Source organism: Symsagittifera roscoffensis, chromosome 7 (genome assembly GCF_963678635.1).
Source record: "Symsagittifera roscoffensis chromosome 7, txSymRosc1.1, whole genome shotgun sequence".
Lineage (NCBI taxonomy): Eukaryota > Metazoa > Xenacoelomorpha > Acoela > Convolutidae > Symsagittifera > Symsagittifera roscoffensis.
Window position 1 is genome coordinate 26,989,052 of NC_087068.1, and position 25,418 is coordinate 27,014,469.

A 25,418-nucleotide genomic window follows, 5' to 3' on the forward strand; every position below is an offset into this window, starting at 1 on the left:
AGAATTTTTTTCAATAGCTTTTAAAATCTCAATTACGACTGACCTAAATCCGCCCCTGCCTCTACGTAAAGTAGCTAAAATTGACCGAAAAAACGCCAATAGCAGGCCCGATTAGTTCTGCCGAGAAAATCAGTAAAAAAATCTCATACACATTGTCGATTTTGATAATCAAATTTTCTGCGATTAAATAAATACCGAAATATGAAAAACTCCAACCCATAGTAAATTTGCTTTCAAGAAGGGAACTTGTTTATTTTTTTATTTAAAAAAATTATTTAAAAAGACTGTTTATAAGTGATAAGATAGAAAGAACAGAGAAGTTAGCCTTTTTTTAAACATCAAAAAGTGCAAAAACTTGATCTGGAGCTTTTCTTGATTTCGTTAAAATCAAAATTCACTTGGTTCAATTTATAGTTAAAATAGGTTGTTCATTTTTGGCGATTGTCAGTTCTGATTTCTGACTTTGAAAGCAGCAAGCATACAGGGTTTCTGTTCGCCGTTGAAGACGGTCTGTAATCGTGGTACCTAAGCTTCGTTTAAGACTCGAAGCAGAAGCTGCACAAGGTAAGTATTTTCTATTTAATTGGGTATACAGGAAAGTTATACAGGCTTTGCATTTCAATCCATCTAATACTCAGATAGACGGACATTTAAAGTGATGACGTAAAGATCACGTCCCTGTACCAACTTAAACTTCGGATGGATACGGAACCGCAATCGAGAGAGCAATTTCATTATGTAGAGTTAATGTTGTTCGGTCAAATAATTGAGAAAGAAATCGATCTACAAAAGGCTTAAATTTGAAATCAGACTAGGAAATAATAGAATAAATACACTGCTTTCTATAGAGGTACGATAACCGCTATCTAGAACAACCAGGTACGAGATTCACTACCCCTATTTAAGCGGTAACTGAATGAGCGAATACATGAGACGTTGGCCAAATAACAGCCAGAAAAATGGCGAAACATGGGGAAAAGTACAAAAAGAAAGCAGTATTTCGAAGACAGTCAGAATGTAAATAATTTTTTCATCAATTACGGTAGGTCAATACAACCTTAATACGAAAAAAAAATTATAATATTCACTGAATTCCAGTCGAAGCAAAGCACCCTAGAAAATAAAACACCTGACCTCACCAGTGTAAAACATAGCCAACAGACGGTTGGAACAGAGTCAATGAACGCAAGTAAACAAAAAAAAATTGACTTATTTCGTTGAAGAGTTCAAATTTCAGACACACAAGTATGGGCCTTTAAAGTTTTGAGAATTTCAAGAACAACTTATGATTGAAACTTTTTTCATGAAATCAACTCATTAGAGAAAACTGTATCAATAGGTTATTTTTTATTCCGCTGTGAACCTTAATTTTAAATAAACTGTTTAAACTAGAAGTCGATCACATTTTTTGTGACCTTTCTGCTCACAAAAGAGTTAACAAAGAAAATAAACTGACCTTGAAAAGACACCAAAAGTCAAAACGCAAAAAAAAAATAAAATTGAGCGTGAACCAATGTCCTGAAAAAAAGCAAAAAAATGACATATAAGAGTCTTCACTACGTTCATTGACTCTAAAAAGTGAAATAAAGAAAGAAAAGGTGAGCAAAAGACTTGAAAAATAAAACTTTTGCTATCTGAAGGATTCACTCCCGCCACCTAAAGATAAACAGCCTCACGTCCTCGCATCACAGCCACCGTCTCTTGACAATTTGCAAATACAAGCCACCAATCAGTAAAGCAAAAAGAACAGATGCTTTTAAATAGATCATGCTCATGAAGCAAAACTGCTCACAAATGAACATTTTTATTTGCGAATTCAGCTGGAAAAGTGGATTCATAAGGTAACAGTACGCTGGCTAAAAAAAAACAGCAACTACCTTCATATCTTCTAACAAACTCGCTTCTAACAGTCTTCGAGCAATACTTGGCTGGAGACTATGTGATGCAATCACATCAACTCGCTACTTTTTTTTTCTGAAATACGCCTGGTTAGTACTTAAAAAAGCTAGGCGCTTTTCCATTTCCCTCCCCATATATCAATTTCGAATTGCACTAATACTACTGTCATATTACGCGTGAAAAAATTATAAAAACAAGAAACTAAAAAGTGGGGGTAGAAGTGAAAAAGACCTGATCGCTGTTGATTTGACGTGGAAATGTGCTTTGCAATCTTGCTCGAAAAGCAACATTCTTAAAGAAAAAATTCGAATATATGATATGTAAATTCCATGATTTCTATAAACATTCCATACTTATTGTGAAGTAAATCAAACGAACTTTTTGTAAAATGAATAGGAAATAAGCTCGCTACTTGAGAAAAAAACCTCGTTTAGATCATTGCAAATCTTGATTCTTTCAACATAAAAAAATTCGCAGGCAAATTAAAAGCTTCATTTTACAAACATGACTAGACGAAACCTCCATTTTAAATTTGCTAGCAAGTGAAGACTTAAGCAATAAGAAACGTAAGTGCGCAAATAGGAAATATACTCTGCAAAAAAATGACTAAATTGCTAGCACCATAAAACTCAGTGAACTGAATACTAATCCATTTTGTTGAACTTAGATGTCCATTCGAAAACTATAACCCATAAATTTCCTCTGACTTCTAACTTTACCACGCACCCCATTGTTCCCAAGCCCCGCCTCCGTCCGACCGTTTGTCTGTATTATTTGTTTGGTTGCTTAAACTGACCCCCGAAGCGCCAAAAGATGGTTTGCTTTCTTCTTTCTCAAGCTGAGATAGAAAGTCGTCTTCTGATTTCGGTTTCATCTTATTTGAAGCTAATGCTGTTGATTTAGGCGGCAGTAGAACTTTAGATTTGATTGCTGTCACTGGAAAAGTAGGTTTTGTATCTTCCAACTTAACTGATTCTACTGTTTTAGACTTCGTAAAGTCTTGTTGGTAATTTGATTTGCTCGCTAACTTGGACGATTGTGTAGATAGATTTGATCTTGTTGTGCTATTATCAATAAATGCGCTTGGTGTTGAAAATGGAGTTTTGTTCGGAGTTGAAAGCGGGGTCAACTCAGGTTTCGAGGAGCTGCCTTCAAAATCTTCCCAAGGATCCTCGCCCTCGTCATCGCCATCATTCCAATCATTTTCTTCCTCCCATGCATTAGAAGTAGGCTTACTTGTCACCATTTCTCTGCTTTGAGAGTTTGGCGCAGATGAAGATATTTTGCTTTTCAAGTTTCTCTTGGAAGTTATTTGTTCGTTCTCTAACATTCTTTCAAAATCATCGTCATCATCATCATCATCCCATCCACTCGTCGCGATATCAACATTTTCTAATTTTTGAGAACCCCCTATTGTCAAACCACCGCTTAACTTTGAGGTTTCACGGCTACTCATTGGCTTCAAGCCGGTCGCATCTTTATCATACTTGCTATTCTTAACATCTTCCCTTGGTTTGCCAGCTGTAACAACGGATCCGTTTTGGGCCTGGCCCGGATTCGAACCTCTGTTGTCTCCCATACTTCCAGCAGACGACTCACCGCCACTTATTGCACTGTTGCCAGACCACGAGCTCAAAACCCACCCTGTAAAACTCTTCAAGTAATCTTTGTTTGTACTACTGTGACTCACAGTCCGATTAACGTCTATCTCCATTTCCTGGACTTTCTCCGGCTTCTCGTGAGCTTCTTCCAGTCTTTTGACCATCAAGTTAACAGCTTTGAAAGCTTGTTCCCTAACTGGTTTTTCCGGATCACATGTCAAAGGTGAAACAGTAGGTAGACATCTACAAGCAGTATCTTTAACTGTGAAGTATTTTAAATTGGCTAGAATCGCCAGAATTCCCGCTATTCTGGAAGGCGGAAACGGATCGCGCATCGCTTTTCCACTGGCAGCCGGAAGCACTTTTTGGCGCGTTGCCGGATCCATATACCCCGCTAACTTCCCGATGCAAACTGTTGTATTAGTTCGGATCCCGGCGTGTTCGTCTTTCGCCTGAATTCTCGCAAAATGTCGCATTAAATCGTCGTTTAAGTTCTTATTACTCAATTTCGGCGCCACAAAAAGCATCGCTTTTACTGTCTGTTCCCTTACCGTGGGATTTGTGTCCATGAAACCTTGTACTATGTGGGGGTAAATATCATTGTTCACGGTTGAACTCTTCACATGTTCAATGTAGCAGTCAATTTTGATCAGCAAATTCATTCTTGTTTGCCTGTCAGGGGACGAAAATAGTTTCACTACAACAGGAACAATCTGAGACTCATAGTCGAAGCTTTCCAAACTTTCGCCAATTTTCATCAAAGAAGGCAGAATTATTGATCCAAAGGCAATATTACTCGTCACGGTGTCTAACATAATAGGCAGTATTTTGTGCACTAAGTAACATTTTGGAAAGGAGTCTAACTTCTCGTGTAGAGATTGGAAAAAGTATCGCTTTTCTTCCGTGTTTTTGATCGATATCTCATCCAAAAACATATTTGATTTGACTAATACGTTAGTCATGCAACCTCCTGGAAGTAAGCTTTGCTCATTTAGCAGCCAAGGTGACAACCTACTCGCTGGGTTTGTTGTGGTCAGAGTTGAGAAGATATCTTGCAAGTTCTTTGGAACCTTGCCTGGGTTTTTAACAGATTGCGGTTTAGTCATTGGACCATTGAAAAGTTCCCACAATACACATCCAAGGCCCCATGAGTCTGTTGCATGTAATGCACGTTTATTCAAACCCCCTCTTGACTTTTCAGGGGGGTCGTAAATTTGTAGCGACGGTAGCTTAGATGGAAATATTTCCGTGTCTTTTTTCATTAGGAACTCAAACCCACCTAATTTCCATTCTCCGCTTTTCGTCACAAAAATTGAGTTCCAATTCACGTTATTGTGAATCATATTACATCGCTGTATAATAAACTCCAAGGCTGTGCAGACTTGATTGAGCCCTAGCGTGACCTCCTCTACCGAAAGGTCATTGTCCATTGCATATTGACTCAAACAAGTCACTGGTTCTGTAGCTACACATATCTTATCCGGAGCTTCAATTCCGTCTACGAATGCCAACAAATTTGGGTGTCTCAGAGTTTTGAAACTCCTAAAACATGCTTTCATTTGCTCACTCCGTTCTGGATTTAAACTTTTCAGCTCGCACAGGAATAACGTGGCTTTGTCGTACGGGACAGTTTTTTTCTTGCCATTAAATACTTTCCAGAGGGTTTTGTCATTTAGATAAGTGACTTCATCCGTAAATTCGAACTGAAATTGTGCTAAGGCGTCACGTGAAAAGTATGACCACATTTCATTGAAAGAATCTGAAAAAAAAACTAATAGATTCTTCATTAAATTAAAACCTCATTTTTTCGGAAACAGATCAAAGAAAATTTAATGGTTCCTGTGCAAGTAGCACAGAAGGTATCGACCAACGTCGTTCTTGAAAAACAAAATTATTTCTATTTAATTTTTTTTCTGTCTTTCAAATTAGTGTACTTTTGCGCGTGCAAAAAAATAGGAGCAAAACTAAGCTTTGAAAAAAGTGGCTCCAGTTAACTACAGTTATTGTTACAAAATTCACATAGAGTCGAAGAGGGGCTTCGAAACACTTGTGATACAACAAAAACATGGCTTGTTGTATACTAGCGAGCAGAATATTGTACGGAAGCTAATATATCGATTTAAAAACTTACAAGTCGAAAGAACTCTTATCGACAAAAATTTGAAATGTTTTCAAAATTTAAGGAACATAGCCAACAGACTGTTGAAAAAAGTCTGAACTCAGAGAAACAAAATAAAAATTAACTTAATTTTTCAAATAAAAATCAATTTTCGGATGTTTTCAAAGTAAAAAATGTATGGTTTTACAAATCTTTGAATTTCAAGATCAATTTATGATTCATGCATTTTTGATAAAATCTACTCAATTTGAGACAAATCAATTTTTTTATTCCGCTGGGATATCTGAAAATTAAACTCCATTTTCAAAACTAAAAATCGACTACGTTTTTTGTGACCTTATACTTTTGCTGTTCGGTAGTGGAGTTTGTCTTATTTTTCACCAAAAAAATGAACTGATTTTTAACAAAGAAAATAAGTAAAACCACGAAAAATCTTGTCTAGCGTGAGCAGAGTACAAGATTTTTTCTGAAATAGCATAAACATCATCACACCTGTATAAGAGTCTAAGTTACGTTCATCTTTTATTTAAAATATGTCGAGAAAAATATGATATCGAAAAATCTTTGAAGCAAAAAAGGAAATGATTGAAACCAGGGTTGGTAAAATTACAAAGCGTCTATTAATCGAAACGGCTTTTGAATACAAAGAATAAATCTTTAATCCTAAGAAAAGTCAGCAAGGTGGCAACCCAGCCAACAAAGACTAAGCAAACGGACAAAAAATTTTCTATTTCCATAGTGAAATGTTTCAAGTTGTGAAAGAGCAGGTCCTGTCCCGACTCAATCTCAAAAACTTTGCCGTTCCAGAACAGACGTTACAGCCAGGTCAAGAAATTGAACTTAACTTCAAGTTTCATGAAGTAAACGTTCGAAATTATTCAATGATACTGTCAGACACGCTGTAAAATGGCGAAAAGCTATGTGCCGAATTTATCGCTATATTCAAGCTTCAAAACTGATTTTCAAGCTAAAAAAAATTTTCATAACTCAATGAATAAAACTTAGAACACTTTTTGGATATTTTCAAGTCTATCAAATCACGATTGAACGGGAATTTAATATGATCGATCACTCGACCCCATCTAACGTTTGTGGGTGGCAGCTCATTTTACGTTGAAAAATAGAAAAGCATAGCCAACAAAAAGTTTTAAAGTTAATGAACGAGAGGGAACAAAAAATGAAAAAAACTTCAACTTTCGAATTTCAAAGAAAAAATTATATGACCTTGAAGATCTTTGCATTTCAAGAAAAATTTATGATTGACACGCTTTTTGATAAAAGTAACCCAATTTGAGAAAACTTGATCAGCAGGTAGATTTTTTTATTCCGCTGGGAACTCTGAACAAAAAATACCTTCTCAAAACTAGAAGTCCATCACGTTTTTCGTGAACTGAGCAATTTTGCTGCTCGACAGTGGAAATTATCTTCCATTTAACAAAGAAAATGAACTGAGCTTGAAAGTTACTCAAAAGTAACACCGCAAAAAAATGATCAACAGCTATATAAGAGTCTTCGCTATGTTCATTGACTCTTAAAAACTGAAACAAACCCGAATACAAAAATTCTTCCCAGTTTCAGTGGTTGAAATAAAACCATCTGTCAAAAGTTTTCTCAGACAGCTCATGTTTCAAAAATATCACTTTGGGCAACCATTTTTCAACAAAATATTGGCTCAACGGCATTTTTTAAGTAACATTCAATAACTTTGCATGTCTGTTTCGCAAAAATAAAAGAAAAAAAATCTTTTCATTTTAGCATTAGCGTGTATACCCCAATTAGGACCAAGAAAAAATTTGGAATATGTCATTCGACACAGAAAACCTAACAAAGATTTTTTAAAACATCGCTCAAAAATGATTGAATTGTTAGTACCTAATTTAAGCTAAATAAAATGAGATGCAATCAACGTACAAACACACAATATTCTGTCAGCAGAGTTAGTTTTATCAACAATATCAATAGTAATTAAGTACAAAGTATGAAGACAACGATGATGACGATGATTTTGAGGTTCAAAAAGTTGACTGCTGGGACAAAAAAGTTCTGATCAGCTGAAGTAGTTCTTTCTTCACGTTGTCGGGTACAAGTGCTCTTCCTTTTGGGGTTATTTCGGCCACCAGATCCTCAACCTATAAACAACATGAGTGACTACTAAATAGCTCAAATGCTACGTTTACGACGAGTGTTACAGTACGTTATAACCTGCTTCAAGTCTTCGATACAAAAAATACTGACTTAAAAAGACCGCGTAGCTATGTTTTTACATGTTGACAATACAAAGAAGAATCATGTCAAACAGACTAAGGGCAAATTATAAAGTAGACATAAGTCCCATGGTCTGTCCTCTCCGGGTCTCTCTTCATAAAGTAAGGTGCTAGAATATTCTTTGCTTTTATTTTTGTTAAAGCTTCTTGCTTTGGAATTATTTTGAGAAATAAATTTCTTTCTTCTTTCTTTCTTTCACACTATAAAAATTGATTTTAACTTTTGTAAAGTATTCAACTGTTGCAAAGTATTCAACTTTTATTTAATACGTATTTATTCTACAAGTACCTCTGAGATAGAAGCGGATTTAGAGGAGGGATAGAAAGAGGGGGGGGGGGGGGGAGATGCTCCTGTTCCTGTTTCAGAAAGACAATCAATTACCTTAACGTTCTCGAGTCCCTTCTCTCTCACGACGTCTTTGCAGTGTGCTTTCAGTTGGTCTCGCCATCCACACTCAATCAGTCGCTTTCTCAGTTCGTTCTTGAGTCTCTCTCGCTCGCCCGACTTGACTAGTTTCTCATTGATTTGCGCTCTCAACTGAGCATCCTTGGCTCGCTTGTCACCAAAATCCGCCATAATATCTGAAAATAAACACATGCAGTTCAGATTATTTGGATTTGGCTTCGTTATTCTGAAACTTCGTCCATTACATGACTAAATGTCATTCCGAGTACTTCATTAAGGAGGAAGAAACTATGACACAGAAGTGTTTTTGAAGCTATTCAGGTTGCCTCAAAAAACGCGCGGAGGGCATCAAATGTGACATTAAAACAAAGCCATACCAGCCGTGCTTAGGCTTCCAAAAATATCTTTGTTTCGAGAAAACCTGACTCGTTTTTTGAAAAAATCTCAGCCTTCGAAATTCGAAGAAAAAAAATAGACGAACTTAAACTTTTTTGAATTTCAAGAACAATTGAAAATTGACAATTTTTTCATTAAATTAACCCAATTTGAGAAAACTGGATCAATGCGTATAGAGTTCATTTCGCAGGGAAATATGATAATTAAATTTCACATTCGAAACTAGAAGTCGAACATGTTTTTCGTGACCTTTACAATTTTGCTGTTCGATAGTGAAGTTTGCCTTCCTTTAACCAATGGAAATGCACTGATCAAATTTTGGACTTTCTAATAAAAAAAAATTGATAATTGATAAAAGTTGGTAATTTAATTCTGATAAAAGTCTCAGTAAATTGTACCAGTACAACCCTCCCGTTTTTGGGAGCGCAGAAAGCAAAGAACGCTTAGAATTTATTTGCCTGATATAGTCCTCAAACATTTGTTCTTCGTAACTTAAAAAACAATAAGAAAGGAATGGTTTCAATTATTGCAATACAGATATGCTTACTCTAAAGTTGGTCAGTTGAAAATGATGTGCAGGGAAAACTAAACTAGGTTTCCATTCGAACCAAAGTTTTGCAATCATATTGCAAAGGTGATGACAAATTGACAACTATACAACCCTCTTCTACTACTTGTGTAAAAAATACATTGTCGAGTTACTCTCAACGGCTCTCGTCTATGTTTTGATCGTTCATTGAGAGCGCAAAATAAGCACCTCCCAGGACCAAACCCATATACGACTGTGCAAACAACGCCACCACCATCAGAACTTCATTGTCCACATACGCTGGCATCATAGTCAACATGTATTCCACGAAGAGGAGCGGAAACATGACCACGTACTTCACTTGATGCGGGTTCGACAAAGACCCAATTGACATATTGACTCCAGTTAAGACCAGAAGGTAAAAATTGAGTCCAATTGGAACCACAATGAAGGGTACTTCCCAGTATAGAGGAGCATACCAGCATATATTTGTAGAAGTATACAACCAGAAGAGTCCGAAACGCCCCATAGACATCATAGCACCAACGAGAGTTACAAGGAGAGGTGCAACCCAGCTTGACATCATGTAGAGAAACGGAGGCATCAAATCACGACGCTCCAGTTGCAAATCGTAACCCATCACGAAAACCCACATAAACGCCGAATCTTGACAGAAATGCATGAAGGGTGCTAAGACACTGCAACGAGTGAAGAACTTAACACAATGGAACCCTTGTTTAAACCAAATGAATATCAAAACAATCATCGCGTTTGTCTCGAACGAGCTCGTTTTCCTGTCATTCATAGCTGATCTTTTCAAGACGATCAGAATGGCAAAGAAAACAAACGAGAGAGCCCAACCAGTAAAATACGCAATCTTGATAACCAGTTCATGGCTATCTTTGTTGAATTTGCAACCTAATGGTTGCTCGCGAATTTCAAAATCATTAGAGTGAAAAACTTCCTTGGCGAGTCTTTGAACACAATTCGGAGTTTTCGACACAGACCAACATAGATCATCAAGAGGTAACATATCACAGACGTCCATTTCGTACAATCTCGAATTCTGTCCGAACGTCATCCGCATTTTCTCGCCCGGCAGAACTTGAATACTGTATCGCTCTCCATGTACGGTCAAATTCCATTGCTCGCTTCTGTCGTTTGCATCTTCTAGAAGTTTTAGTTCTGCATTGTCTGACATCCAGAAATAGGAAAGCCCTTCCAGACAGCTTGTCAACCCTGAAATGTTCAATTATAAGACAATTATGGGTTTGATTTCTTGACTTACGCACGGTTTGACAAAAATGGATGAGATCTATGGACACTTCGGACAAAAAGCTTTTACCGCCGATTCGCAATTTCAAAAAATGTTAAGTACAAACCTGCAGTGTCAGAGCGATTTACAGCACACCGACGCACATATGCTCCTGTCTCGACATTAATTCGGAATAAACTGTCACAACTCTTGGCCATTTTATCCCACATCTTCGCCACCTTAAGAAAAACGTAAGAAATGTACGTAATATATTGAAACTGAATTGACTGAACTAATATGTTAACAGGATCACAAGGTCAGATTTATGGGTTTAGAAGGGGAATGCAGACACCCCTCTCTTAATAATTCGATCACATCACAATCACAGTCCTTTTTTAAGCAATCCATTGTTGACGACACAACCATTAGAAACCAACACTCATCCCCTCTTTCTCTGCAACATTGAATGGGTAGCGATTAAAAACAATTTTGTGGCTTACCTGTTGGGACACTTTTCTGTCTCTTGATTGGGGAGGGGGTCCAATTGAGCCCGTCTCACAAAAGTAAGAAACATCCCAGAGTCTCACTTCTTTGAGAGACATGCCATTGCACACTGCACAGAAGGAATTCATGTATGACATGCCTAAATAATAAATTCTCATCATAAAAAAAGACTTCTGTCATTTATTTATTATCCAATTAATATGTCGTTCAGCTTCATAGTGGAAATCGTTTAGTTGGTTGTAAGTAAGAGGGAAACGTTCGTTTGATTTTCTTTTTGAAGTGTTTTCAAGTCGAAACAAATCCAATGCAACTAACCCGAATTAATGTGAACAACTGGAATAGACTCTAATACATCTCCAGTTCTCACTGCTGATCCATTGCACATCTCCCGGCCAAACGAGCCCACTCCAGTGAGTGACCAAGTAATGTTCAAGTCTGGACAGGAGTTCACGACGTAGAAGCGATTGTCCCAGTCGTCGGCTGAACAGAAAATTTTCAAATGAAAGGAAAAGAAAGATAAGCCATGCTAAAACAATGATTTTCTCCTCTCAACACTTTTTATCCCCCACCCACACACCACGTTTACAAAATATCCATCAAGAACAATAATTTATTTCTCATAGCTACAAATTACATTACATACTTCAAAAAAATCACAAGCAACATATTAACAGTAAATTGAAACTCGGAGTGGACAGCTGACGAACCCATTGGGTTGGGATTACTGGGTATAGGTTATAACGAGGAAAAAAGGAGAGAAAAAAGAGAAGGCAAAAACTAAAACTTCAACTACTTGTAAAATTTTTCATAGTAATGCGATCTTCTGACATTGCCCAACATGATGAGTTTTATATCCAATTGGTATAATCTAATTCGAGAACAGATAATTTTTTTGCTTTAAAAACCCGTTTTGGATGTCGCAATTCTGAAATCTCGCTAGTCGTAGCACCTACTAGCCGGTTCAATTACGAAACTTGAACTTGTTCACTTTGAACTTACTGCCTCTACTAACTGTGGCATCCCCTAGAGCCCCCATAGCACCAATGGTACTAAATTGATTACTTACTGGCGCCTGCAAAATCTTGGGCGCGGTCGGAATAACAACAACAACCAAAAAAAGGTCAAGTTATCAGTACTTTTGAATAGTTGGCTAGAAAATCAGTCAGGAAACTCAATGAACATACCTTCATTGCAATTCAGTCTATCTTTCCATGGACTACGTTCAGTTTCGTCACCCCCAACATCGTTCGGTTCAAGGGTCAGACCAGACACCGATTGGTTGAGACTGACGACTGTCGCATTCTCAGCAAGTGCACACAACGTCGAGAAATCAGAACAGCAGTCTTCAAATCTGAAAAATATATTTATTAAATTTAGTTAACAGGTTGCAGTAAAGTCAGCAAAAAAAGTTTTGAACGCTCGTTTTACACAAATAAACAAGGATAGCAAGTTACTGTGCAAGTACCACAGAATGTTCCGACCATAGTCTTTAGAAACTACAAAAAAATATTAGTGCAGATTTTTCTGCGTGGTGTCATAAAAGGATCTGACGTAGAAATATAATTTAGGCATATTCGACAGTCATAGTAAAGTAGGCAAATTGGAAAAAAAATTGTAAAACAAATGAAAAAAAAATTCTGTTCAATATTCTTTTTAAAAACTTGCTTCCAAAAATGGCGTTGAACACTCCAAAAACGAATTTTACTTGCTTGAAGATAATTTTTTGGGGCTTAATTTAAGCATAAATAAGCCTAAGCCTGCTCGCTCGCTTTTTTGCTCGAAATTGAAATAAAAATCAACCAGTTTTTCTCGGTGCTTCAAAATTGAGACGCAGATTGAAAATATTGCTTGAGATTGAAATTGAGACGTTTTCTAGGTTACAGGAACTTTCATTTGTCCAGCATCATTCCGAAGCAGTATAGGACTAAAATTTACGTTTTTAGGACTACAGGACAAAAACTTTATTTTAGGGAGTGATTGGAACAAATACAAGCACAAAAAAATTCAACGATAAAAATGAAGTCAAGCGATTAAACTGATAATAATTTTGGGGTAAAACTGCATGCCAAACTTGTACTCTGATTTTTTTCTATCTATGTTTCTTTCCTCTATTTTCTGTCTATGTTTCGTTATTCAGATATATTTCCGAGATATAACAAAAATTCGACGCGACGGATTTTTATGATAGCAGCTATAATATATCTGAACTGAAAATTATAATTTTTTTCTAATTGTTCCGACTTTCGATACTAAATTAACGGAATATTTGTGCTCGGGTGGGGTTTTTTTTTCTTCAGACAAATTTCGACTTTTTAACTTGCCTTTTTTGACGGAACTTTTTTATATCATTCAAAAGGTATTGTTGTCCTCAGCTTAAATTTGAAAAGATATTTTACCTGTGATCGTTTTTCGTAAAGTTATGAGGGTTTAAAGATTGCCATTTTGACCAAGTTGGGACAATTAACGCGCGATATAATTCGCGCTATTAACGCGTAAGCGGAGATTTAATCCGTCTTATAAATTGTTCCAAATTGGTTGAACGAAGCTTATTTGCCATAATTGATTTGTTACACGGAACGAAATCTATCTTATTGTACGTTATATGGCGTGTGGGGGGATGGTTTTTATAAAAAACTTCAAATTTTAGGGAAAAAAAATTTCATTTCATTTAATTTTTTCATGTTATTACTGCTGCTCAATAAACCTTAAAAGCCAGTCGGAACATTCAGGGCTTCGCCCTGATACGAGCAGTCTTGTTTGTTTTTCTGGCCACTTCAGAAAGCAAAAAAAAAAAATTTCCTTAAGTTTATTTTAATACCCGTTTTGACTACATCAAGGAAAGCTTGTAAGGATTAAGTGGGGTATCATTTTAAAGACCCTTCAGCCGTGATAAAGAATCATGCTTTACATACTTGATAAATGGGTCTGTCTGAATTGTTACGATTTTCAGATGAATTTTAGGAACCTGGGTGACACTTATTATGTTCTACTGCAGATTTTACGTTTTACCTGTAATTACCTCTCATTCTGCAGTTTTTTAACCTAAATTAATCGCTTTTAAATTAAAAAAAAATGAACAAGACATTTATTTAGAAAATTAACTAAGGTTTTGAAAATTTTCACTCATTTTAGAACTTATTCACTTAAATCATGATGCTCGAAACATTTTGTGCAACTTCCACAGCAACTGACTATCCTTGTTGATGCTCAATAAACAAACAAGTATTCGGCTCACTAACCCGCTAGTGCTTCTAGTTTAAAAAGTGAATAAGATTGCTTGTATGATGACAAAGCACTGAATGTTTTGACTGCCGCATAGTATGAGTAGGTGTCCTTTTAGTAAATTTTCGCGAATCAGACAAGTAAGAACGAGTATAAATAGCAAATATAGCTAATAGACACTGGGAAAAGAGTCAATGAACGCAAGGAAACTTAAAAACACTGACTCGATTTTTAAAAAACTAACTCAATTTGAGAAAACTGGATCAAAAAGTAGGGTTACTGTTCCGCTGGGAAATCTGAAAATTAAAATCCACTTTCGAAATTAGAAGTGGATCACCTTTTTCGCGACCGTCACACTTTCTACTCGGTTGTGAAGTTTGCATTCCTTTCAACGAAGTAAAAGACCTGAACTAAAAACTTCTTTACTAAACAGTTAGACATTCAATATCTGACAAAAATATCAAGTTACTACCTCGGCTGGAGAAAATTTTGGAAACACAAAAAAATTTGGAAACTCGGATTATTTGAGACCATCCATGTCAACCTGATTATGGCCAATTCATAACTATTACTTACGCCATGCAGCTATAGTCGCAATAACAGTGGACCATGTTAGTAGCTGTCCGATCAGCTTGACCCAAACATTTCACATTTTCGAGGTCAAAATCAGAGCACAGCTCAGGGCATGATTCACCACTACTCTCAGATAAAATATGCAAATAGCCCAGTAAATTTATAAATATAACATATCGCGGCGCAAAATTATAATTGCAGAAAACGGTTCTCATTATTGATTGAAAAAGATGAAAAATGGAAAGGAAGTTTGCTGCGTATTCAATAGGAATTCAGTTAACTGAACACCGTTGGAATTAAAAGCAAACACGAAAATTATAGTTTGAAGTCGCGCAAACTCGTATTTCTCAAACAACACCAAGTCAGGAAATATGATGAAAATTTGTAGTCAGGGAAAAACTGATTGTCTCAAAACCAAACCAAAACATTGAAGGTTTCTTGTTTCTATTTTAGTCACAGTGGGCAGCAAAAAAAGTTGCTTTTTATTATCTCTATTGAAGCTACATTAAGCGAGATTGATTAGCTTCTTAAAAATTACAATTTTAATAAGTTAAGGGAGTTTAAATCGAAATTGGCACACATCGGTGACTTTATGGTTAGTGATGTTGAAACAGACAAAACGACTGAGCATTTACTACACGTCTGTTCAGTGCTATTTAATCTAGGCAATTTTTTAATCTTTCAGGGAAAGGGGAAGCGCAAATGAGCACTACTGAAAAAGTAATAATAAAAAGACAGGGTCGTTACTTTTTTAAAGAAACCAATATAATATCAAAGACTGCGGTAGAGGATTTAGAAAGGGGGTTTCAGCGGTGCGGACATCTCACTCCCCTCAGGGATTCGAGCCTTTGCTTCAAGGTCCCCCTTGGTGGTACATTTTAAGACATCAATTTTCGGCCACCGACCATAAAAATTTCCATACTGTTTTGAGAAAGCTCGGAAAAGCAAAAAAAAAGAGAGAATGAAAGAAACAAAGAATAAAAAAACAAGGCATTTCTTAATATGTACAATTGATCAACAATAAGAATTGTCAGGCCTAACACAGTAAATTGAAAGTGGAAAAATCAAAAGCGTTTCACGGTACCTTAATTAGAAAAGGATTTGATATTCCATGTCTCATCAAAGCTTAGCAGAACCCTAGAAATTTCAAGCAATTGTAAGTAATGTTTAATAAAAGGCTTTTAAAAAGGAAGCTAAGAAGTTGTTTTTAGTTTTTCAGGAAATAAATTAAACCAGTGGCAGGAATAAAACAAAAAAGCTGGCCTTTGAGTTTATACCCATGATTGAATTAAACAATAACTCCTCGTTAGTGTGATTTTAACTTGCAGTATTCATAAAGCTGCCATTTATTGTTTTGTTTTTTAACCTCACTAAGAACTATACTCTATAATAGTGTAACTCTTATCCAAGAATACAAGATAGCGTATTTTTTAGACAAGCTATCTCTGTCAATGTTACCGCCATTTTAAGTAGGACAATGTTAAATGCAAGAACCCTCTTAAGTTTATTGGCGAAAATAAAAGTTAAGTACATCCAAAACTACGCCTACGTACTTAGTAGTCACTGAAAGTACGGGCAAAAATCTATTTAAGTAATCGTAATATTAAAAAAATAATTGAAACAAAAACAAATATCACAACGCCGAGTTGATAATCATCGTTATCACCAAAATCATCTTTTATTTTGCTTGTTCAACATCACGACGACAAACCCGTTGGTATTACAATAACCAATCAACTCTAAATTTATATTTCACCATTTTCAAATCATTTCTCGGTAATTTGGTTGCATGGGGAACTTCACAAGAAGAAGAAGAAGAAAGAACACTTGAATTACTATACAATAAAACGCCGAGGCATCAGTGTAGCAAAGTGTAAATAATAAAATTGGTTATAAATTCATTGGTTACATCAAACAAAAACAAAACATCAGAAAACAAGCAATAAACAAAACAAAAAAAAACAAAATCGGTTACAGTTCGGAAATTGGTTGATTAAAGTATATGAAGTTTCGGATACTATAGAAAATTAAAGATTTAAGAATTAGGAACAAGCTGGTAATAAAACTTTACAAACAATTTTACAGATAGTCCAATTATACAACGTATATGCAGAGTATATACAGTTTCTCTTTCAAGCAATGTGTGAAAAATTAAACTGAATTAAAAAATATAGAACTAGCAAAAACGGTAATCACGCCACGTATTTGTATTAGTACATATAGGATTGTTTCTCAATTCACTCACGTAAAATTCTTTCAATTTTTTCTTGAATTCTGTTTTCGATTTTTCTAAATTGCGCAAAATTATGGGCAGTGAATTCCATTTTTTAGAAGTCAAATGAAAAAATGATTTTTGTAGAGAAGCAGTCGAACAATGTTTGTCAAAAATAATTTGTTTCGTTCTTTCGTTGAGCCTATAATTGGCAGTCGGTAGTCTCAGTGTATTTTCAAAAGCCTTCTTTTTGTTTGTAAGATATTGGTATAAGTATGTTATACACTTTAACTCAATTCTTTTCTCGATTCCAATGAACGATTTGCTAATGCGAAGAAGGGAAGAAGATTTAAAATTCGATCTGAAATATGTTCTTTTTAGCGCCCAGTTCAACTGTTTCTCCAGAGATAGCATCAAAGTAGCATTAATTTGTTGTAAAAAAATTGCTGAATAATCTAAATGTGATAAAACAAGACAATGAAGCAAGGCAACTAATGATATTGTCGGCAGTTGTTGTCCAATTGTATCAATAGTTTTAATCCCTTGGGCCATTTTTTGGAGAATTGTTTTGATTTGAGCATGAAAAGATAAACTTGAATCAAGAATTATGCCTAAATATTTGCATTCTGATTTTTTGGCTACATAATGCCCACTAATTACTAGTTTATCAGTATCCACATTTTTGCTATCATTTTTTTGACAAAATGTTATAAATTCCGATTTAGATGCATTCAGATTCAATTGGTTCTCTGCAAAAAATTCCGTTAGATTATTGAGTGATTTTTGCAATCGATTCAAAGCATCCTCAGAAATTATAGAAGAGGAAAAAACCATACAGTCGTCAGCATATTGAACTAAAGTACAACCCTCATATAATCGCTCTTGTATGTCATTAACATAAATATTGAACAACAACGGACCAAGTACCGTTCCTTGTGGGACACCTCGTTTTATTTCAATCCAGTCTGAAAAAATTCCATTGACGTTTACTCTTTGAATACGTTTGTTTAGGAAGCTAGCAATTAAAGCATTTGCTCCATTTGAAAAACCGAGAGAAAGCATTTTTTCAATTAAAACTTCATGCGAAATAGAATCAAAAGCCTTGGACAGATCTAATAAAGCTGCATGTACGATTTTTTTTGAATCTATTTGATTTCGAATACTTTCTGTCACATAAACAAGAGCATCTTGTGTTGAAATGTTTTTGCGAAATCCGATTTGAAATGGTGTCATTATTTGAAATTTGTCAAGATGTTCTGTTATTTGGGCATGTAAAATTTTTTCAAAAATTTTAGAAAAAGCACAAGTTATTGATATTGGCCGATAATTTTTTGCATCCATTGGGTCATCTTTTTTGAACAAAGGGGTTACGTTTGCTTTTTTCAGTTCGATCGGGAAAATGTTCTCATCTAAGCAAGTATTTATGACAAAAGTTAAATGTGGAACTATAACTGATTGACCGTCAATGATTGCCCAAGCAGGTACGGTACAAGGTCCGAGAGGTTTTCCAACATTGATTTTTCGAACTATATCAAAGCATTGCTTCACTGTAATGTGTTGAAAATGAAAAGATGCAGATTCAGAGGCAGATTTGTTGTAATTCGGAGGCTTTTTAGCGCCGAAAAATTCGCCTAAGTTTGAAAAAATATAATTTAAATGATTGGCAATTTTTTTGTCTTGGGTTATCATTTCACTGAAGGAATTTCGTAGAACTGTAATTCGATGGTTGCCAGAACATGTACCTCTAACTTGGTTAATATATTTCCATTTTTGTTGGATAGTGCTGAGAAGTGAAAAACAATTTTTTGAATGATCGAATTGTTTACTTCTAATCAATTTGCTCATTTGATTACGTAAAAACTGGTACTTTGACCAATTATCGCTTGTGCTTTGACTGCGATATGATCTGAGTGAATTCTGTTTCTTAGTCAACAATTGCTGACATTCTGAATCGAACCATTCCGTTTTCAACACGTTTTTTGGTTTAAAATTACGAACAAACTTTTTTTCGATAGGAGCATGTTGCTGTAGAGCACAAGAAATTAAATAAATCATCGTCGAGAACATGTTTTGTGCGTCTGTACATTGATATAAGAGATACCAAGGAAGAGCGGAGAGTGAATTGCAAAATTCATTTTTCTGATAATTTTTCTTATTGAAAGTCGTAATTATCCTCGGTAAAATTTTGCCGCATTTTATATCCGTCAAAATAAATGAAGCAAAATGGTCGATTTTATAAGGTGTATCAAAACAAAACTCAATGCCGTTTGTTTCATAGTCACTGATTATGTAGTCGATATGAGTTTTTGTTGAGGAACTAATTCTGGTCTCATCGTTTGGACAAAAAACCTTCAATCCATATGGAATAATTATAGAATCTAAATTTTCTTTTTCTTTGCTATCCAGATAATTTATGTTATAATCACCCAAAAGCGTAATTTTATTAGAAACTGAAAAAGCATTATCTATGTTAAGCGTTAATTGTTCCAAAAAATCAATAAAGTTTGATCTGCTTGGGTTATAACACAAATTAACTAACATTTTTTCTTTACTCGAAATGTTAAATGTAGATTTGCACTCAACCCACACTGACTCATATTTTTCTTTATCAAATAAATTTAGATCAGGCCTCAATTTCGGAGCCAATTTGACTGGTATATATAACAAAACGCCACCGCCTTTCTTTTTTACCGCTGATTGCCTATCATATCTGAACATCGCATGCGTTCTAGGTTGGAAATTCCATAAATTGTCACTATCTTCTTTTTTAAGCCACGTTTCGGAAATTCCTATAATTGTGTTTTCGCCCATATCATCAAGAAATTTTTTCAATTGCATCCGTTTTCTAATAATACTTTGAAAATTCAAATGAACAAATTTAAGATTTGCACAATTTTTTGAGCAGATACCGTAGACTGTTTCAATGGTTTCGATAGGACCAGGGTTTTTTTCAACATCCCCACTTTGGGTCAGTAACAACGCGAAAAGGAAAAGATGAGTCAGTGTGGTAGCTCTCCGCTCATTTATCCCACATTTCGTTGATAATATCTTTTGCTGGCAGCTTAGATAGCCCCAGTAAACAATAGTTTTTTCTTTAGTTTCCATCTGAGCCTTGGAAATTAAAAAAATTGCACAAAACAACCAGAATTTAATATTCAGCATAATAGGTTAAATAAATTAAATAATCGCCAAAGTTTGCACCAAGAAAAAATGCGAAACTAGTATTTCCTAAAAAATTTTGCACCATTTTGGAAAAATTGTAACATTTCTGCCGTTTTTGGATCTAAATTTGATGATTGTTGGGTTTGCTTCATTCTGGGGCGGGTTGTAATCTCACATGTGTTTGCATTAATATCAGAACCCCTAAAAGAATCTCTAAAACTTTGCACCAAAATTTCAACACCCCCATCAGAAGGATGCAAACCATCCGAGCTAAGAGCATCTGTATTTTGACTAAAAATTTTGTTTATGTCTAAAATATCCAATTTTACTTCGCCCAAGTCTTTTACATTCCGTACTAAATTAAGAATTTGCTTGTTTAGCTTCTGTACATTTGGATTAAAATCTTTTCTAAAAGCGCCTAAGGGAGTTACAGTACATAGTGAAATTGTTTCTGGGGAGAATTTATGATTTATGAGATAAATTAGTTTTTCTAAGCTACTCACGGCTTCCTTCGCGTCGAAATCACTTGAGAGGCAGTCATTTATTCCAATTAGCGTAGTTACATGTTTAAAATGTCGCGATTTACTGTTTCTCACGCGTTCCAGCAATGCAGAAATTTTGTGCCCACCAAATCCTCTCGCCAACACATTTTCCGATATTTGTTCCCCATTGATTCTGTTAACAATTGAGTCTCCCAGTAATAGGCCAGAATATTCTCCTTCTCGTGGTAAAAATAAATGTTTTCGTTGCTGGTCGAATTTTTCTTCTTGAATATTGGTTGCTTGTATTTTGATTTCTTGGTTATTCTTGCTTTCTTGGTTATTTTCGCTTCGTTTGTTCTGATTTCTGCTCCGAGTTCCAATCTTGCTCCATTCGTTTTCAAATTTGTTTTCTGTAATTTTCGAATTGCCCGTGTTTTTAAAATTTTCTAGATCAAAAAATTTGTTTCCTCTTTCTTCCTCTTTCGTTGATACAGTTAAGTTTTCGATAATTCGTTTAAAATAAGTAACATTTTCGACTAAGTCTTTATACAGCTCGTATTTCAATTCGTCGTTCAGATTTCGGAAAGTTTCGAGGTCAAACATGTTGGCGATTAAAAGCGAAATTAAAAATAAGACATTAAAATGAACCGACTGATCGCTAGAATATTAATTTGGTTGTGAAAGCAACATAATCTCAGACAAAACTTTTCCTAGCATAAAGAAATCACTGAGGATATCATGGGCAACATAAATTGAGTTTAAAACATTGTTTTTGCCGATTTTTAGCTCTAATGTTTTTAGTTTTTATCGTATTTTTGACGGCGCTACTTTATTCTGAATTTTTGAGCCGTTATAAGCAAACTGGGTGTCTAGAAAGATACATGGTTTACCGACTCGTGAAACTATGTGCGATCCACTGATCACGTTCGTAACCTGGTCCTCAATTTCTATAGGATGAAACTCTCTAACCTTTTAACAGTTTTTTCATTTATTAACCCAACTCATAATTAGAAATATTTCATAGATAGCTTTTGAAAAGATTCAAAGCAAAGAAAATAAATCGAACTTTAACAAGGAACATATTTTGCATAATTTCAAAAAAACTAAATTACAAAAGGGGCCCTTCCGTTTAGTTAGGGTAAGTGCACAAGCTGGATAGGGCCATACCAGCGATATAAAAATGCATATATTTATCAGCAATGAAGTCATAAATCAGCATTAAATGCATCGTCGTAATGTTAATTTATCTTAGCCGTCCTTCCTCTACAATAGCGCTTATGGAGTTGTCGATAAATTGAACTTTGCGTAGCGATCTGCACCCCCTTATACAAAGTATAGAGCTCCTGAGGAGCGCGAAGCTTATTGTAGTTTAAGATTTTTTTTAAATTGTTAATTCAAACGTTTTCTCACATTTTGTGCATCGTCAGGATATAAAATTTTTTATTTACAATAAAATGATCAAAGATCATGTATGAAATTCAAAAAGAACATGTTAGAAATTTTTAACCAATCACATTCTTACATCTGTTATTACGTAATCATTATTTCATCGATTATGACAATTTCCATACTTTTTTGTTACTTGAGTCATAATTTTTCGATTTGATGTTTTATCCAAACTGACATGTCAGTTTATTTTTCCAAAAATTGCAATTTTTAGTCATGTTTAAACATGTACTATAATTTTAATGTCAGCTCCCTGCTCCTGAACTCCTCGCGCGTGTTAATTCTGGGGCGTTCTTTCCAAATATGTAAGGCCTCCAGAGTGAGGAGTTTCTGTATGTTACTTGATTGATCTACAATCTCAGACTTAAGCTCGGCGCTCTTACCATCCCTGTCACATTCTCTCAAATGTTGCCCTACTGGCGAATCTTCCTTGTGATGCTCTTCAATCCGCGTGGTCAAATGCCGGACCGTTTGTCCAACATAGGTGGAATTACATCCACTACATGTGAGCTTGTAGACCACTCTGGATTTCAAATCTTTCGCAAAAGGAGATTTAAGGGACGGTAGGCAAGTCTTGAGCTTTCTCGTAGTAAATATCCCTTGGGCTCCGGCGTTTTGACGCAGTTTGGCAGCAAACCACTCTGATGCATTACCCCGGTATTGTAATGTTATAATGGGTGCACTGACCTTTAAAGGATCTTCCTTGACTGATGTTACCGTTGTTCGTGTGTCAGTTTTTGGGTCGATGATCTTATTCAACGTTCTTAATACGACACCATCTGACCATTTTTCAGGGTATTGATTATCCACCCATTGTTCTTTATTAATCTTCATTGCCTTGTCAAAGTTTTCCCATGTTGATGTACTTCTAAAAGTCCGATGAACAGTACCCTCAACTACATTGCGTTTATATTGCAATGGAGCGCAGCTTCTGAAGTTAAGGATAGTCCCAGTATCCGTTGGTTTTTGATACCATCCACATGTTACCTTTTTTCGTGAGTCCACATTAATGTTCAAATCTAGAAAGGCTAAGTCTCCGTTCGAATCCGGATTTTCGATAGTGAATTGTAAGTTGGGGTGGAGCTCATTAGCTGCTTTTAACACTATATCTGGATCCCCCTTTACCGTCCTCACTATATCATCTACATATCTTAGGAACGCTTTGATATTTTCTGTTGGTTTTTCTTGATCTCGCTGCTCTTTACATCTCTTACAATACCAAACCATTTCTGAGATTTGCTCATATTCTTTGTCGGATACATTACTACACTTTAAATGGTACCAATTTAAACAAGCTTCGCATTCGATCCCCTTACTTCTGTATGTTACCCTCCGCTCGCAACCAGGGCATAGGCCATTCCGATTTTCATTTAGCTGTGTCAACGCAGGTACTTCCTTCATTAATGCATATTCGTACTCCTTTAGCCATAAATTGGCAAGAATGACAGCAAGGGATGCACCCATTGCCAACCCATCCTTTTGTACGTACCATAAACCATTGCATTTGAAGTGCACCTTACTTACAGCCATGTTCAACAATTTCTTCATAGTTCCGCGTGCCAGTTTAGGAGGACTAGTTTGTTCGTACAGTTTCCTCAGTGCTATATCTATTGCCTCCTTTAGTGGGACATTAGTGTACAAACTTTTGACATCCAGGGAGATAATACTCTCATTATAGTCTAGATCTATGTTCTCTATGATCTCCCGAGCCATTTGTGTGTTTGTCTCAATGTTTGCCCCCTCAATGTTGTCAAAAAATTTGGCCAAAGTTTTATTTAGATGTTCATATGAGCTCCCTGGCAGTGACAGTACGGGACGGAGAGGGGTTCCTTTCTTATGTACTTTAGCCAATCCATATAATCGAGCTGGCTGCCCTCCCGTGGACCTAAGCCTACTATACAGTGCCTCATCGATCTCATCTTTCTTTTTCATGGCCAACAGTTCTTTGTTGATGTCTTTCTCAATTTTCATAACAACACTATCAGTTAAACCTGGTTTTTCGCTAACTTGTTCCGATTGCAGCAGCTCAGTTAGTTTAGCCTCATATGTCGTTTTCTTCATTACACAGAAGCCAACACCTTTATCGAATGGGACTGCCAAGAGACCATTGTCCTTCAAATACTTCCTGGCTTTCTCAATCCCTCTATCCGACGGTGTTTGCCGCACACGTTTAGCGTATGATTTTGCAGCAGCTTCAATTTCACATAATTTTTCACCTGGTACCTTTTGCGATTTAAGCTCAGATAAAAAATTATCAATGTCCGCAAGAAAGTGAAGTTCATTGAAACGATCCCTCACCGGGTGCTTTGGGCCAAAACCTAACACTTCATGAACCCACTTGGGTAGCTCAATGCCATCTAGTGCTCTGACCGATTTGTCATTCACTTTCATTAACGGTCTGTCCTGCCGCTCTGCTAGCTTTTTTAACTTCTTTTCATGTCTATCCTTGATGTCATGAATAGCAATTCTAGCCTGGAGCTTTAGATAAAATGCTATTGAGGGCCACCATTGTTCATCTATCCCTCTCCGCACTACTTCTCTTGCCTTAGCTAGATCATCGTCTATCTTCTTCTCTTCTGACCTTGCCTGATTTATCTCTGTTCTTAGGAGTTTTAATTGAAAGCTATGCACCGCTTGGTCCGAAAAAACCCCATTTTCTGGCACCCAAAATATCAAAAAATCTGGTATTATGTCATTGCTTTGACATTTCCGTAAAAACTTCAATCGATGGAAATTGTTGTTTAATTTATTTGAATACTTCAGGTAAATCAAAACTAATTTCCAAGTTTGTTTTTTCCTGAGTATCCATCTCAGCATCGGTGGGGGCAAAACTACGGCGGTCATTATCCTGCAGGCCACGAGCACTTAAACTCATGCGGCTCTCAGCAGGATAATTCACACAGTAGATTCACTTACCCAATCCGCGCCCTTTCAGCCGATGGTAGAGAGATGTCAGTCGTTGTTTCCTCTCTGCGTGCCTTCGCCTTGCGTCGTCCTTGTGATGGTTTCTGAGTCCGCGCTCTTATCTTTGAGAATATCCCGGCAGCAGTTAGAGGCTCCTTATTGTAGTTCTTATGCAGTTTATAGATTCTGGATAGCTTTCTTGTCTTTTTTCACTTAGTTGTTCGGCCAATCGCTGCATCGTCCACGTGCCTGTTGGAGCAGCGCCACCGGTGCATCCAAAAATTAGCGGGCAGAAGCTACTCTGCTCTACGTTTAAGATTCTTTGCTGATATTTGGAGTTCTTCAGCGTTTCGTGGTATTTGTATGCATCCTTATGCAGTTTTCGCGATGTTTTGGCATGGGGGTTGAAAATTTTCACATCAAAGAAAGCGCGACTGAATTGTG

At 36.1% G+C, this 25,418-nt stretch overlaps 4 protein-coding genes across 4 annotated transcripts; all 4 read right to left on the reverse strand.

The window, feature by feature from the left end:
* Positions 1–2,340: 2,340 nt before the first annotated feature.
* LOC134851219 (N-terminal kinase-like protein) lies at positions 2,341–5,264 on the reverse strand. The gene has a single exon (XM_063867203.1). It carries the CDS (start codon positions 5,243–5,245, stop codon positions 2,615–2,617), a length of 2,631 nt encoding a protein of 876 aa, XP_063723273.1. The 5' UTR covers positions 5,246–5,264; the 3' UTR covers positions 2,341–2,614.
* Positions 5,265–7,462: 2,198 nt separating this feature from the next.
* Positions 7,463–8,469, reverse strand: LOC134851220 (transcription and mRNA export factor ENY2-like). The gene is made up of 2 exons (XM_063867204.1): positions 8,266–8,469; positions 7,463–7,748 (listed from the first exon to the last, which is right to left on the reverse strand). The coding sequence occupies exons 1-2, from the start codon at positions 8,458–8,460 to the stop codon at positions 7,632–7,634; spliced, it is 312 nt and encodes a 103-aa protein (XP_063723274.1). The 5' UTR covers positions 8,461–8,469; the 3' UTR covers positions 7,463–7,631.
* Positions 8,470–9,097: 628 nt separating this feature from the next.
* Positions 9,098–15,251, reverse strand: LOC134850901 (uncharacterized). The gene is made up of 6 exons (XM_063866678.1): positions 14,772–15,251; positions 12,158–12,324; positions 11,289–11,453; positions 10,970–11,112; positions 10,597–10,708; positions 9,098–10,453 (listed from the first exon to the last, which is right to left on the reverse strand). The coding sequence occupies exons 1-6, from the start codon at positions 14,981–14,983 to the stop codon at positions 9,390–9,392; spliced, it is 1,863 nt and encodes a 620-aa protein (XP_063722748.1). The 5' UTR covers positions 14,984–15,251; the 3' UTR covers positions 9,098–9,389.
* A 6,177-nt stretch (positions 15,252–21,428) lies between these two features.
* On the reverse strand, positions 21,429–24,461 carry LOC134851969 (uncharacterized). Its single transcript, XM_063868245.1, has 3 exons — positions 23,595–24,461; positions 23,058–23,279; positions 21,429–21,593 (listed from the first exon to the last, which is right to left on the reverse strand). The coding sequence occupies exons 1-3, from the start codon at positions 24,459–24,461 to the stop codon at positions 21,429–21,431; spliced, it is 1,254 nt and encodes a 417-aa protein (XP_063724315.1).
* Between the last annotated feature and the right edge of the window lie 957 nt (positions 24,462–25,418).